Below are 16,030 nucleotides of genomic sequence, written 5' to 3' on the forward strand. Positions count from 1 at the left end.
GATGAATGTCAAAGAATTGGTAATATTAGTAGACGTCAAGAAATGCCTATGAATTATTCACTTGTTATTGAACCATTTGATGTTTGGAGCTTTGATTATATGGGACCTTTTCCTACCTCTAATGGATACACACATATTTTAGTTGCTGTTGATTACGTTACTAAGTGGGTAGAAGCTATTCCAACTAGTAGTGCTGATCATAACACTTCTATTAAAATGCTTAAGGAAGTTATTTTTCCGAGGTTTGGAGTCCCTAGATATTTAATGACTGATGGTGGTTCACACTTTGTTCATGGTGCTTTCCGTAAAATGCTTGCTAAATATGACGTTAATCATAGGATTGCATCTCTGTATCACCCGCAGTCTAGTGGTCAAGTAGAGTTGAGCAATAGAGAGCTCAAATTAATTTTGCAAAAGACTGTCAATAGGTCTAGAAAGAATTGGTCCAAGAAACTGGACGATGCATTATGGGCCTATAGAACTGCATATAAGAATCCTATGGGTATGTCTCCATATAAGATGTTTTATGGAAAAGCGTGTCACTTACCTCTTGAACTAGAACATAAGGCATATTGGGCTATTAAAGAGCTCAACTATGATTTCAAACTTGTCGGTGAGAAGAGGTTATTTGATATTAGCTCACTTGATGAATGGAGAACCCAAGCTTATGAAAATGCCAAGTTGTTTAAAGAAAAAGTTAAAAGATGGCACGACAAAAGAATACGAAAGAGTGAGTTTAATGTAGGTGATTATGTATTGCTATACAACTCTCGTTTAAGATTTTTTGCAGGAAAACTTCTCTCTAAATGGGAAGGTCCCTACGTTATCGAGGAGGTCTATCATTCCGGTGCCATAAAAATCAACAACTTCGAAGGCACAAATCCGAAGGTGGTAAACGGTCAAAGGATCAAACACTATATCTCAGGTAATCCTATAAATGTTGAAACCAATATTATTGAAACCGTAACCCCGGAGGAATACATAAGGGACACTTTCCAGCCCGCTTCAGACTCCGAAAAGGAATAGGTATGTGGTACGGTAAGTAAACCGACTCCAAAACAAATTTTAAGGCAATATTTCTCCGTTTTGGAATATTTAGAAAAATAGAAAAATAAGTGGCAGTCCAGGAAGGACACGAGGCCTCCACGAGGGTCGAGGGCGCGCCCTACCCCCCTGGGTGCGACCCCCTACCTCGTGAGCACCTCGTGTGCTCTCTGGACTCCGTTTTCTTATACGATACGTATTTTGGTCGGTAAAAATTCATTATATATACTTCCGAAGGTTTTGACCACCGTATCACACAAATATCCTCTGTTTTTGTTTCGAGCTATTTCCGTTGCAGATTTAGAGCACCATGACTTCTCCCTCCTCCAGCAACGAAGACAAGGATGCTTGGCTATTGAAGATAGAGTTGAAAAGAGAGGAACCAGAAGAAATCAACAAGGATGAAAGGATCAAGAAGGCCATGGAGGTTAAAGCTCCGGTGGTGAAAGAAGAATACATCCCTCAACCTTTACCTAACCTTTTCACCCCAACAGAGATTGAAGCTTTCAAGATGATTGAGTTAGCCCGCATACAGAACAAGTATCTTACACAGGAGAATATTTTGTTGAAGGATCATATTGCTGGGCTCAAGGGCATTATTCGCAAGTTGGAGGAACTTTTACGCTCGATATGCGATTATCCACCGTCATCATCACCACCTCCATCACCTCCGAGGATATAATCACATGGTTATGGGCACTCCCCTTGGCAACTGCCAAGCTTGGGGGAGGTGCCCTGGTATCGTATCACCATCACAACTCCTATCTTTACCGTTTTTCTTAGTTCGATCCTATTAGTAGTATCTTGATTTAGTAGAAGAAAGTCATGGCATGATCTAGTTTTGAGTTTTGCTTGACGATCCTTCTTTGTAATCAAGTCTGTGAGCTATATAATAAAGATTAGTGTTGAGTCAAGGGCTTGATTATTTTGCCATGATCTTGGGTGAATAGAAGAAAAGAATAAAAAGAATCAAAGAGTCCATATTGATCTTATTGAAAGTAATGACTTCACATAGAGAAAGTATGATGATCAAAAGTTGTTGGGAGTCGACAAATATAGCTTTGGTCATCGTTGCAATTAATAGGAAGTAATAAGGAAAGAGAGGTTTCACATATAGATATATTATCATTGACATCTTTTATGATTGGGAGCACTCATTAAAATATGACATGCTAAAGAGTTGAGGTTGGACAAGAAAGACAACATGATGAGCTATGTTTTCTTATATCTGAGATAAAGTATGTTGTCATGGATCCTCTAACGTGTTGAGCTTGCCTTTCCCCCTCATGCTAGCCAAAATCTCAGTACCAAGTAGAAATACTACTTGTGCTTCCAAATACCCTTAAACCAGTTTTGCCATGAGAGTCCACCATATCTACCTATGGATTGAGTAAGATCCTTCAAGTAAGTTGTTATCGGTGCAAGCAATAAAAATTGCTCTCTAAATATGCATGACTTATTAGTGCGAAGAAAATAAGCTTTGTACGAACTTGTTGTGGATGTAATAAAAGCGACGGACTGCATAATAAACGTCCACATGCAAGGGGAAATATAAAGTGACGTTCTTTTGCATTAAGATTTTGTGCATCAACCCCAAACGCGCATGACAACCTCTGCTTCCCTCTGCGAAGGGCCTATCTTTTATTACTATCCTCTAGCTTATGCAAGAGTCACGATGATCTTCACCTTTCCTTTTTCATTTTATCCTTTGGCAAGCTCAGCATGTTGGAAAGAGTATGATATATATATCTAATTGGATGTAGGGGAGCATGGATTATTATTGTTGACATTACCCTTGAGGTAAAAGGTTGTGGGGCAAAACTATAAGCCCCTATCTTTCTCTGTGTCCGATTAAAACTCCGTAACCACAAGTATCGCGTGAGTGTTAACAATTATGAAGGACTAAGCGATAGTTGAGTATGTGGACTTGCTTTTAAGCTCTGACATAGACTCTTTCCGATGTTATGATAAATTGCAATTGCTTCAATGACTGAGGTTATAATTTGGGGAAAATTTTGTTTTTGCCACTCTAGATTTTGCCAATTTTCCTTATGCCACTCTAGATTTTGACATTTCACTTTTGCCACTCTTAGTTTTTGACAATTATCACAATTGCCATTCCTGTGGCAAAAGCAAAATTTTCAGAGTGGCAATTGTGATAATTATCAAAAGCTAAGAGTGGCAAAAATGAAATAAAATTAATTTGATTTTTCCACAAAATGGCAATTGTGATAATTGTCAAAAACAAAGAGTGGCAAAAGTGAAATGTCAAAATCTAGAGTGGCATAAGGAAAATTGGCAAAATCTAGAGTGGCAAAAACAAAATTTTCCCTATAATTTGTTGGTGCTCAATAAGGTTTCTGATTCATACTTTTTGCTTTGTGAAAAGATCATCACTTGAACATAAGTAATCATATGACAAAATCTCTACATGTTGCTGTTATGGAAATAATCATGATGCCTTCATGCCCGTATTTTATTTTTATCGACGCCTCTACCTCTAAACATGAGGACATATTTATTGTTATCGGCTTTTCGCTTGAGGACAAGCGAGGTCTAAGCTTGGGGGAGTTGATACGTCCATTTTGCATCATGCTTTTATATCAATATTTATTGCATTATGGGCTGTTATTTCACGTTATGTCACAATACTTATGGCTATTCTCTCTTATTTTACAAGGTTTACATGAAGAGGGAGAATGCCGGCAGCTGGAATTCTGGGCTGGAAAAGGAGCAAATATTGGAGGCCTATTCTGCGCAACTCCAAAAGTCCTGAAACTCTATGGAATATCTTAAAATAAATAAAGAAAAATCGTCGCCAAAGATGAAGGCCAGGGGGGCCACACCCTGCTCATGAGGGTGCCCCCCCTGGGGTGCGCCCCCCTACCTCGTGGGCCCCCTGGTGGCTCTCCGACGCCCATCTTCTCCTATATGAAGTCTTTCGATGAGAAAAAAACAAGAAGCAACCTTTCGGGACGAGACTCCGCCGCCACGAGGCGGAACCTTGGCGAAACCAATCTAGGGCTCCGGCAGAGCTGTTCTACCGGGGACACTTCCCTTCGGGAGGGGGAAATCATCACCATCGTCATCACCAACGATCCTCTCATCGGGAGAGGGCAATCTCCATCAACATCTTCACCAGCACCATCTCATCTCCAAACCCTAGTTCATATCTTGTATCCAATTCTTGTCTCCAAGTCCGGGATTGGTGCTAGTAGGTTGCTAGTAGTGTTGATTACTCCTTGTAGTTGATGCTAGTTGGTTTATTTGGTGGAAGATCATATTTTCAGATCCTTTATGCACATTATTACCCCTCTGATTATGAACATGAATATGCTTTGTGAGTAGTTACGTTTGTTCCTGTGGACAAGGGAGAAGTCTTGCTATTAGTAGTCATGTGAATTTGGTATTCGTTCGATATTTTGATAAGATGTATGTTGTCCAGCCTCTAGTGGTGTTATGTGAACGTCGACTACATAACACTTCACCATTATTTGGGCCTAGAGGAAGGCATTGGGAAGTAATAAGTAGATGATGGGTTGCTAGAGTGACATAATCTTAAACCCTAGTTTATGCGTTGCTTCGTAAGGGGCTGATTTGGATCCATATGTTTCATGCTATGGTTAGGTTTACCTTAATATTTTTGTTGTAGTTGCGGATGCTTGCAATAGAGGTTAATCATAAGTGGGATGATTGTCCAAGTAAGGGTAGTACCCAAGCACCGTCCACCCACATATCAAATTATCAAAGTACCGAACGTGAATCATATGAGCGTGATGAAAACTAGCTTGACGATATTCCCATGTGTCCTCGGGAGCGCTTTTCCTATTATAAGAGTTTGTCCAGGCTTGTCCTTTGCTACAAAAAGGATTGGGCCACCTTGCTTCACTTTATTTACTTTTGTTACTTGTTGCTCGTTACAATTTATCTTTTCACAAAACTATCTGTTACCACTTATTTCAGTATTTGCAGAGAATACCTTGCTAAAAACCGCTTATCATTTCCTTCTGCTCCTCGTTGGGTTCGACACTCTTACTTATCGAAAGGACTACGATAGATCCCCTATACTTGTGGGTCATCAGTAGCCTTGTTCTTCTTGCTCTTGCCGGAAGAGCTCTCTGGCACGTGCTGAACGATCACAAGGTGACCCATGAAACCGCAGAAATAGCAATAATCAAGGAGCTTTTCATAGTAAACAGGGTACCTCTTCCTCTCCTTTAAAGTAATCGGCACAAATCTGACCAAAGGGACTTGCACATCAAGGTACACCCTCGCCCGCAAATATTTTGAGGTGTTGATAAATACTTCATTCACGATCACTGTAATGGGAGGGCCACCAACCTTCCTAGCCACCTTCTCAGCTACGTCTTTCTTCCACATCAGACCGTTCGGTGCACCTTCTATCCTAGTCCACACCGGGATCTTGTCAAGTTTGTAGTCATTAAAGTTACTAAATCCATCATACTCCTGTAGAATTAGTGCCGCATTACGGAACAACCATGAGCCTCCATCCATCACTCTTCGCCAGTCCCTCAAGCAACTGAATTGTGCAATAAAAAGGTTTGCACCCTTTGGGAAGAAGATTTGTTGCGCCGCCGACCATGCTGTTCGCATTTTGTTGAAAAAACGAGTGGCTAAATTGCCTCATCATGTGAACCTTGAATATTGCGAGCCATCTCACCTCGTTGATCAGGTCCTCAAGTTCTTTAGAGAAACCCAAGATAGTCTCCTCCTCCCCACGCAAGTTCAGGCGTTCAAATCGATCTTGAAGGTTGGGGATGGGCCCCCACGTGTACTCTTCCCGATCTGCTTCCACACGCCCTCCGTTGCCACTTCCTTCATCTTGCGTAGTCTGCTCCAATGGCACAGCAACCAGGTTGTTCCCGAAGCCCTCCTTCTCTCCCCCATCCATTGTCGCAGCCCCACCGATCTCCTTCCCCCCGCCGCTCGCTACAGGCGGGAGATCCGCCATGTAAAGGAAACTTGAACTGCTCTCTGAACCCCTAGACTCGCGCTCCCCACGAGAAAACCTCGCCGGGATGTAGGAGTTTGGGTACTCTGACGAGATCGCTGGAGGAAGACGAAACCCTCGGGGAACCCTTGGGGAAAACTCAACATATTACCACAGACTGTCTTGCCTCAATAATTCACCTGAGAACAGATTACAGGGGGCCGAGTTCTACGGTAATCAATGATATTAAGGACAAACTGAAGGAGTATGAAGCGGCAAAGGTGAAGCACGAAGGAAGAGAAAGTAACATTGATACTCCTCACAACCCTAGCCGCCTCCTCCTCCCAACCCTAGCCGCCCCTCCTCCTCTCCCCCTTCCCTCCTCCCTCCCTCTCCGCCGCCTGAGGCAGCCGTCGGGCAAGCCCGGGACGCCAAGGATGGTGGCGGCGGGGCCTCGGTTGCCCTGCTCCTGTGTGGGGAACCTCGGATCTGGAGCGACGGCTCCATTGACAAGGCACGACCGACTAACAGCCGTGCGGGTGGTGGATTCGGTGTCCCCGTCGCCCGGGCGGCGGGATCCGGTGGTCGTTGGCGGCCGGCGGCGGCTTCTGCGACGGTCGGTGTGCGTGATCTGGCTCGTCCCTTCCTCCCCTGTTCGTCATGCGGGCCAGCCTAGTCGGGCCGCGCTTCCTCTTGGTCGCCGGTTCTGTACAGGAGGTGCTGCTGGTGGCGGAGATCTAGTTCAGGAGAAATCCCTGGCCGGCCATGACCGGCTGCGCCGACGGCGACGCCTGAGGGCGCCGTTTCCCTCCTTGGAGATGTCGGTATGGACTGATCTCCTCACTTCACCTTCCCCTAGGTTTCCCGGGCGAAATCCCTAACTCTGTTGGGCGGCGGCGGCGCTCACGGTGTCGTCCCCTTCTTGAAGGCGCCGCTTTGGAAACCTTGGGGTTGGGTGGCGCTTGTGGGTGGTAGGCGACAACGGTGGTGCGGCCCTTTCCTAGCATGGATTTATGTCCGTTGCTTGAAGATGGAGTCGCGTAGGTGGAGATTGTCAGCTGGCGTCGTGGTGGCGTCAATGGCGGAGGACCTGCCAAGGCTCACGAAGGTGGAGGTCGCCTTTGGCGTCGTGGTGGCGTCGATGGCGGAGGACCTGCCAAGGTTGTCACCTCAATCTACTCTGAAGATGGACCAGTGGAAGATGGCGGCGATGACACATGTGAGTGCGTCAGACCGATTTGAGCCCCGGACCCGGCACATGGCTTGGTCGGGGCCTCCGGGTTTACATGTTAGGCTTAAGTGAAAGGTATGGATATGTGGCCCAGCTTGCACCCTTTCATCATTTAGATAGGAGTAGCGGTAGATGCTTCCAAGATGGCGGATTCAGTCATATTGTTGCTATACTTTGTAAGGTCCTCAAGTATAATCAATAAAATGGTCGTATGCATCTCCCATATGCAGAGGCCGATGATCATCCTCCTTTCCAAAAAAACATTGATGCTCATAAGTTAGCTAAAGTAGTCTGTTACGGACGCGGCTCCCCTGACGTGCCGTTGGCACACCGATAGGTGGCCCCAGGCCCACACGCAGTGGCCCCACGTCAGGGGTGCAGTACGTCAGATGATCCTGGTCCAGTCTGTTACTAGAATTGGGGCGCCATGTATGGCTGCTAAACCCCCGAGAATTTACATGTATCCAGACCTTTATTTCAGTTTGATTTAATCTAGTGAGACCCTAAAAAAGAAGCTAAACTCTTTTTTTTTTGGATCATTTCTAGCTAAATGATATATGTGCGAAACTCGCGCCGCCTGCAAGCAGTGCTGGTCGGAATCGGATTGGAAAAATAGTTTGACTTGTGAACGCAAGCGTCAAGCAAACGGAACAAAACGCGTTGGCACAGCCACCGTGACTCCTCCCGGAATCCGTTTGGAAGACGGGAACCGAGCTGCCGTCGATCCAAGCCGTGTCGGTGTATATATATGTACGATGTATTTGCCGCTCGTCCATCTCGTCGCCGCCACCCTCACTCCTCCTAGATCAGACGCGCTCTCCCCTGTCTCCGTCATCTCTGTTCAGCGCGCCGATCGATCCGATGGTGTTCACCTGCAAGCGACCGGCCGCGTCCCTCGACGGCCAAGCCAGCCAGCCGGGCGCGATGTGCCGGAAGAGGAGGCGCGTCATCGGGACCACCTATGACTACGACCAGGAGTCGTGCCTCGGCAGAGGCAAGTTCGGCGTCGTCGTCAAGGCGCGGTGCCGCGCCACCGGCCAACTCGTCGCCATCAAGTCCCTCCACGACCCCGCCGACCCCCGCGAGGTGCTGCGGGAGGCCCACTTCCTCGAGGTGTGCGGCGGCCACCCGCACATCGTCGGCTTCCGCGGCGTCACGCTCGACTACGTAACCGACGAGCTCTGCCTCGTCATGGACTACGTCGAGGGCAAGAGCCTCAAAGTTCTCCTGAGCGAGAGGAGCGGCGGGCTCCCGGAGGCCACGGTGTGCACCTTCATGTGGCAACTCCTCACGGCCGCCAAGAAGATGCACAGGTGCCACATCATCCACCGCGACATCAATCCTGCTAACATCCTCGTCGGAGGGGAAGAAGCCGGAAGAGGGTTCGTCAAGATCTGCGACCTCGGCGTCGCCATGTCCATGTCGGAGGCGCCGCCGTACGAGGAGGAGGCTGGCATGGGGGAGTACCGGGCCCCCGAGATGCTGCTGGGAAAAGAGGACTACGACGCGCTCGTCGACACATGGTCTCTTGGGTGCGTCATGGCAGAGATGCTCAGAGGCGAGAGGATTTTCCGGGCCGCCGAATTCATATCTCTCTTCCAAAGGATCTTCCAAGTGGTGGGCGTGCCAGACAACACGACGTGGCCGGGGTTCACGTCGCTGCCGCACGCCGCCCCGCCGCCGCTGGTGCCGGGGCAGCAGAGCACGCTGCGAGATCTGTTCCCGGAGGAGGTGCTATCCGGGGAGGGATTCGAGGTCCTCAACGGCCTTCTTACATGCAACCCCGACAAGCGGCTGACGGCGGCCGCCGCGCTGAAGCTCCCTTGGTTCGCCACCGCTGCTGCAAACGCCCGCCCTTCTGCTCCTACTGCTGCTGCCAAGATCGACACGATGGCGGTGTCCATAAAGGAGGAGGTGGTGGAGCTCGCTCCGTTGATGCCTCCCAGAAAGAGAGTCACGGCCAAGAAGACGTTGATGAGGAAGAAGACGTTGATGAGGAAGAAGGCGCCGCTGATCGTTCCACCGGCCACATGAAGGCGCAGAGATCTTCTTCTGCCTCGATGCTTGGAACTTTTCGGATGCAAAATATGTAAATGCTTGGATGACAATTTAGTGCACCCAGAGCGGAGTAAATTGTCTCTGTTCAAGCTTGTAGCATATGTACACTTGCAGGCTTGCTGCGTTGTAGTGTTTGTTTTGTCCTGTAACATGTAGTGTTCAATGCAAAGTGTTGGATGAAATTGTTGACAACCTGCTGAATGTGAAATTCGAAGTTCTTGAAATGCGGATTGTGTAGGCAAAAAATGTTACGACCATTGAGAAACCTCTGTCAGATTAAAACTGGTCCTCTCATGTCTGATTTATGTTCTACACATTCGGTCAGTTTCTTACGAAAACTTACCAATTTGATTGTGTAGGTAAACAGCTGTACTGGATCTAAGACTCTGTTTTTGTTCGCTTTTTTTAATAATATGGCCGCACACTACTAAACCACCAAGAATTATTCGGATTCAGACAATTTTGTTGGAACTTTCATGACCACCTAATAACTGTCCTAGAAAACATTACTACTCTTTCCTTCCGGCCCGAGGATTTGGACTTCTCGCCTTCTGTTATTCAAGCAGTCTTACATTCAAATATTCAAGCTATATAAGTCTTACCAATTCATACGTGTGTAACTTCCGTCAGACTAGAGGGGTACAAACTGGGCATATAGATGCATATATTTCACACAAAAAGGATACATCCAGAAGATGATACTACAAGGCAAGCACGCAAGGCTTATGTTCTGTCTGGAACACATACATTTCACTGGGTATTCGAAATTGCGTTTACTACAGACGACTCATTTGTCGAGGATCAGTTTTGTCCATGGGTACTTCCTCCGTCCGGATTTATTAGGCCTAAAAACAACTTCTCTTAGACCAAGACACATAGTAATTTGCTCATATTAATTCTTCTATTCCATTCCCAATGCACTCTCTCACATGCATGCAGCCAATGAGAAAGCATGCATGAAGTGTATTAATTTTCTAGCCATGACACCAACAACAATAACTTTGAATGCAACCAATGAAATGGTTGCATGCATGCACCTTTGCAAAGCGGGGCTTATAAAGAGGAACATGCTTGTGATGCTGAGAGGCCTAATAAACCCGGATGGAGGGAGTACTAAATAGTCCAGAATCATATTAGATCCCTGAATAGAAATGTACCGCATTTGGATTGCCTTTTCCAGTGCCAGGTAAAACGAAAACCCAATTCGGTGCCCAGCCTCATTTGCACCCGGTCAGAAAAAATCAAAACAAATAATAAAATATTAAAAAAATGTGTGTGATAGATAATTTTATGCATGAGGTTCGCTTCAAATTTCAACTTATTTGTACATCTGAGCAGCTCTCAGAAAAAAATAAATTAGATCAGAACAATGTGTGAACAATAAACTTTTTTACAGATTCTGAATTTATCTTTTTTGCTTTCGTAGGCTTTTGTTTTCACGGAGCTTCCAGGCAAGACTTGAAATCTGTCCTTCTCCAATGGCAAACCAAAGCTGCGGGGCATGAAGGAGAAGTCATGAAACTGATATCCCTACTCAAGAACAAGAATCAACCAGGGAAATAAAATCTTGCGAGTGACGCAGTAGCTGTGTCATAAGTGAACAAATCAATTTTAGGAAATGCGGTAGGGTCCTCGAAGTAGATGGTCCGCACGGGTGGTTACGAAGGGTGCGATCCGTTTTGTCTACATGGCCTGAACTAATTTTGTAAAGGCAGTAGCCAGCCCGAAGCAAATGCAGAAGTACCTATGTGGTCTTTTTTTTTAAAAAAAAAGAGGTTAAACCATCGGCCTCTGCATTAAACAATGCATACAACCATCTTTATTAATTTTTTCACAAAGGTTTGACAAGAACATACATCAATCCATCCGAAACCACCACTCACACCTATAAACTTGATAATGTGGAGTGCTCTCACTCCATGTATTTAAAACCGGTGTCGTCGCCGATCCATCCACATAACGTATTGGGACCAAACAGCCGGTGCAGCCTACCTAAAGCGCACACCACATGCATACTTTTAGAAGCCGCCATCATCATCAGACCACTGACTCATTTTCAGGAGAGAGATCCGCATCATCTTGCCAGTTCGGACATCTATCGACGCCACCACGGCGCCCAACGGCGCCACGGCCCTGCGCTCGTCCGTCCAGACGCGAAGACTCTGGAAGATCCGTCGTGCGTAGCACCTGCCAACTAGCCATGACTCAGCGTAGCACCTGTCGGTCAGACATGACTTGACAGCTCCACCGAAGCTCCGCGCAAGACGAAGCCGCTCCACCTCCTACCTGTGTCTTCCAACACTCTTCACAAACGATGCTCCCAAGAGAGAAATTACACCGTAGTACCGCCATTGTCCGATCTGGAAGACTAGATCCTAGGGTTTCCCCCGAAGCAACAAAGTGGATCGACAACAGTTACACGACGATGCATTTGTCATCTAACGACGTTTTGCGCCGCCATCGCCCACCAATGGCTCGGTTTTCACCTGCAACTATGTCTCCCCGACTCATAGCCGGGACTAGATGACGAATCTCGAGATCCGACCACCTAGCCGCATGCCGGCTACCTCTGACGAAAGAGGTGACCACCACCATCGGCTGCACCAGTCAGAACAGATCTAACCAGAGGTGCCACCGACATGACCACCAGGCCCTCCACGCCACCGTCGCCGATCCAAAGGCAGATGCGCGCCACCGCCACCCAAAAAGGGCATGCCACACCGCCTCCGACGCTGCCGCACCACAGCCATCGCCGTCGCCAACACTACCACCACAGCCGCCATTAGGACGTCGGCCGGCCGCTGCACCGCCGTAGTCTAGATCTGGACCGCCATGAACCAGATCGGCGTAGCCGCAGTCCAGATCGAGGTCACACCCTTGAGCCGGGGCGCCCCGCGTCACCCTATGACCCGCGAGAGGGAGGAGTGCCTCCGACGCCACCGGCGCATGCACAGGGCCCGACGCTCATCACCGGCAGCGACAGAGGGGAGGGAGAGGAAGGAGAGGTGACCCGGCGGCTAGGGTTGGAGCCCCTCGATCGCCCGCGCGGGGGGGGGGGGGGCGACGGAGGGAAGGGGAGGAGAGCACCTATGTGGAAATCACAATGTTATCTTGTCAAAAGGAAATTCAAAAGTGAGAATGATGATGAGTCGAGTAGAGCATAGAGATATTATTACAGTTGAAGCTGAAGGCGATTTCGCCGAACCTGTAAAATTGAAACCTCTGAGAATGAGATCCGAAGTGGTACCCACCTAAACGGCAAAAGTTTTTGTCATATTTGATATTGTATAACAGAATATTAGTACTGTTATATTTTTCAAAACATCCTTGTGCTTGTGAATTAACCTGTGGTTGAGTTGGTTAGGTGGACAGTGATATCCCCAACCCACCAGGGTTTAAATTTTGGTGCTCGCATTATTCCTGGATTTATTTCAGGATTTTCGGCGACGCGCTTTCAGTGGGAGGAGATGTTCCCGTCGACGACGAGGCGTCTACGGTGACTTCGTAAATCTCAAGATGATATGCCGGCTCAGTCTCTCGGAGGTGCTCATAGGGGTAGGGTGTGCGTGTGTGCGTTCATAGGGATGAGTGTGTGCGTGTGTATATTAGCGCTTGTGTCTGTACTGATGCTAAAAAAACATCCTTGTGCATATCTGTAATTCACGCTGCACAATAAAGTGGTGCAAAGCCCCCCCCCCTCCTTCCCCTCCCTCCCCTCGCTGTCGCCGGAGGATGCCGGAGGGCAAAGCCCTCACCGGTGGATAGGGCTGCAAAAAAAGCTCGAGACTCATGAGCCGTCCGAGACCGGCTCATGTTTTGGCTCGATTCAAGATCGATTCAAAAAGAAACGAGCTAAGTTTGAACACTTTATGTAGCTCGATCGAAAAACGAGCCGATCTTGAGCCAACATTGGCTAGCTCGATTTTAGCTCGATAGCTCAACAAAATATCATTATGTTAAATGATAATGCCATATATTAAATGGAAATAAGATAATTTATTACTATATGTGATGTCCATGATTTTTCTTCATTCTATTTACCCGCGAACATGGAAGCTTAATTAAGTGCAGAGCTAATTATGGTATGTGGTCGACTATGTGTTAAATATCGGGTTGCTTTTGGCAAAAGATTTCAACATACGCACCTTCGTTTTCTTGTTTTTCATCCACGAAGACCACGATTTATTGCAGTTGGCCCAAGAGACCAAGATGAGCCCTCCCGAGAAGGACGAGATGGTTGTACAAAGTTGTTTCCTTATCTATTTGGAATACTTGTCATAAATTTATAATTTTTACCGTCTTATTTAGCTCGAAACTAGCTCGAGATCGGCTCGAGATCGTTACAAGCTGAGCACGAGTCATGTTCTACATCTCGATAATGAGCTTCACTCAGTTTGAGCTCGCTCGAATTTTAATATGAGTTGAGCTGAGCCAATTCCAACTCGCTCGAACTCGACTCGTTTGTAGCCCTACCAGTGGACGGCGGCGGCAGGGCCCTCGTTCGTGTGCTCGCGCGCTGCTGCTGGGCGCGCTGGAGCGGCAGGAGCACGCGGTGGCGCGGCGGGCGGCCGTCTGCTCGCTGGGAGGTCGAGATGGCGTGGACTGCATGCACGGTGGCGCTGCCATGGTGGCCGCCGGCCGCTGATGCGTGCGGCAGAGTTGAGGGCGCCCATATCTAGGCCGCACAAGCCTGCCCAGGCCCGCGACAATCATTGTGCCCCACCCACCCTTCTCCCTCCTCCCGCCCCTCCCGGCCGCCGCCGGCGGTTGCCGCTGGGTTAGTAAGCACGCGCGCGGCGACCCTGACGGTTGCTGCTCCGCTGTGCCCCGGCGGAGGCTGCGGGCCAGCTAGGCGGCGACGCGGTGCAGGTGGCTGCCGCCGCCTGCTGGACGCGCTCCCGGTGGTGGCCGGCCTGCTGGAGCTGCGCTGGTCGGTGCCCACTCCTGCGACGACAATGTTTCTAGGCTTCCCCCATGTGTGTTGGTCTTCTCCGACGATTCTTCGCCATGCCCGGTCGGCCAATGCATCTGAGGTCTTCGTTCTTGGGTCAGGGCGAAATCCCCGCACGGTGACAGCCTGTGCTGTCAACGGCGACGCTCGAGGGTGCCGTCACCTCCTTGGAGGCGTTGGCATGACCCTGACCGGACCTCCTCCTCAAGCACTGGGAGAAATCCAAGGTCCGGCCTCCCGCACCGGGCAGCGGTGGCGTCTCAACGTCGTTCCCCTCTTGATGGCGCAGCTTTGGCTGCAAGTGGAGTACTTGATGCGGCAGATGGTGGTTGGCGATGCATCGCTCTGGCGTAGACTGCCACACAAGGAGCATGTTGCAACGTTTGCCTGCGACGGCGCTCCCCAATGAATGCTACACCAATTCCAATCAGGCCCTGCCTTTCACCCACCGACTCTCTAGGCACATGGCTGCGAGGTACGTCGGTCTGGGCAGTCTTGAAGCTGCATTCGTCCCTGGAAGTGTCTGGCAATGGCAGTGATGCCGCCCTGTTTCTCCGAGTCTTGGTGCTTCGCCATTTTGGCTGGAGGCAAGGCTGGGCGAGGCCTAATGTCATTGCATGTCTGTAGTTGAGGGCACCTCCTCACCTAGCTGTAGTCACTTGATGAGGACGGTCGTGTGTGTGTGCGTGCGTGCATGTGTGTGTGTCCCTCCTTTCTGGAGGTTGTATCTCCGATGTCTTCCTATTCAATGCAATGAAACGCAACTCTTTTGCTTTTTCTCGAAAAAAACTATCCAAGCGTTGACTTGAAATTGTTAGAGGCCCTTTTTAACTTCTGCAAATGCATGTATCACACTTTTCAGTGCCTTCTATGTTCTGTCAGCTTCAAGCCAAGATTACGAGATTTATGTATCATGCCTGCTAAGAACATAGAACTACTCCCTCTGTCTCAAAATAAAACGTTTTTAACACTACACTAGTGTCAAAAACGTTCTTATATTATGGGGCGAAGGGAGTAATACAAAGAGAGAACTCTGAGACACCAAAACAAGAAAGGAGAAAACAGAAAGCTCTAAGAAATACAATATGTTTCTGTCTTATATTGAAGTACTAGAAAATGAATGTGTGCGTTGCTGCGCCCGCCCATCTTGCCGAAAGAACATACATAATTAAAAAAATTCTAAACAGTGCAAATATTTGAGAATAATTTGAACAGTTCATCACTTCCTATTTAATGTTTTAGGTTGAGCGTTGCCTAAATTTTTACGCTATGATTTCGTAAATTGTCACACACTTGTTTTTTGAAAAAGAGGATACACCCCCGGCCTCTGCATCTGGATGATGCATACAGCCACATATATGGATTATCTGGAAAAAAAGCACGAAGTCCTAAATAATTTACGATACCATTGAAGTACTAACGGTTAAGGCATAATATTAGTATGGTCTAAATGTAGCTTAAGTAGGGATGGACTTAACAAAGCCATCGAAGATAACAGAAGGCAACAATTAATTAGATGTTAGTATCAAAAGTAACTTGAAATGTCGAGCAGAAGGATCTAGCAAATAGTTTTCAAACAATAAGGATAAGAATATCCTATTCATTTTCAGACCAATAATAATATCTTAGCAGCTCTAATTGTTATACAAAGAAAAATGTATGCATCATTTGATAGGACAATACTTTTCACGAGGATCTATAGATTGATGGGTTTCTTCATAACCTTCCCGCTTTCCTTGAAGATTCCTGGTTGAAAGTCGGGCTAGCCACATAAAGCAGAAGAAACAGGCTAACA

General features: G+C 47.7%; 1 protein-coding gene across 1 annotated transcript; it reads left to right on the forward strand.

Annotated features, from left to right (window-relative positions):
• The first annotated feature begins 8,018 nt into the window (after window positions 1–8,018).
• On the forward strand, window positions 8,019–9,490 carry LOC123161468 (putative cyclin-dependent kinase F-2). Its single transcript, XM_044579303.1, has one exon. The coding sequence runs from the start codon at window positions 8,088–8,090 to the stop codon at window positions 9,258–9,260; it is 1,173 nt and encodes a 390-aa protein (XP_044435238.1). The 5' UTR covers window positions 8,019–8,087; the 3' UTR covers window positions 9,261–9,490.
• The last annotated feature ends 6,540 nt before the right edge of the window (window positions 9,491–16,030 follow it).

The sequence above is a fragment of the Triticum aestivum genome, chromosome 7B, assembly GCF_018294505.1.
Source record: "Triticum aestivum cultivar Chinese Spring chromosome 7B, IWGSC CS RefSeq v2.1, whole genome shotgun sequence".
NCBI lineage: Eukaryota > Viridiplantae > Streptophyta > Magnoliopsida > Poales > Poaceae > Triticum > Triticum aestivum.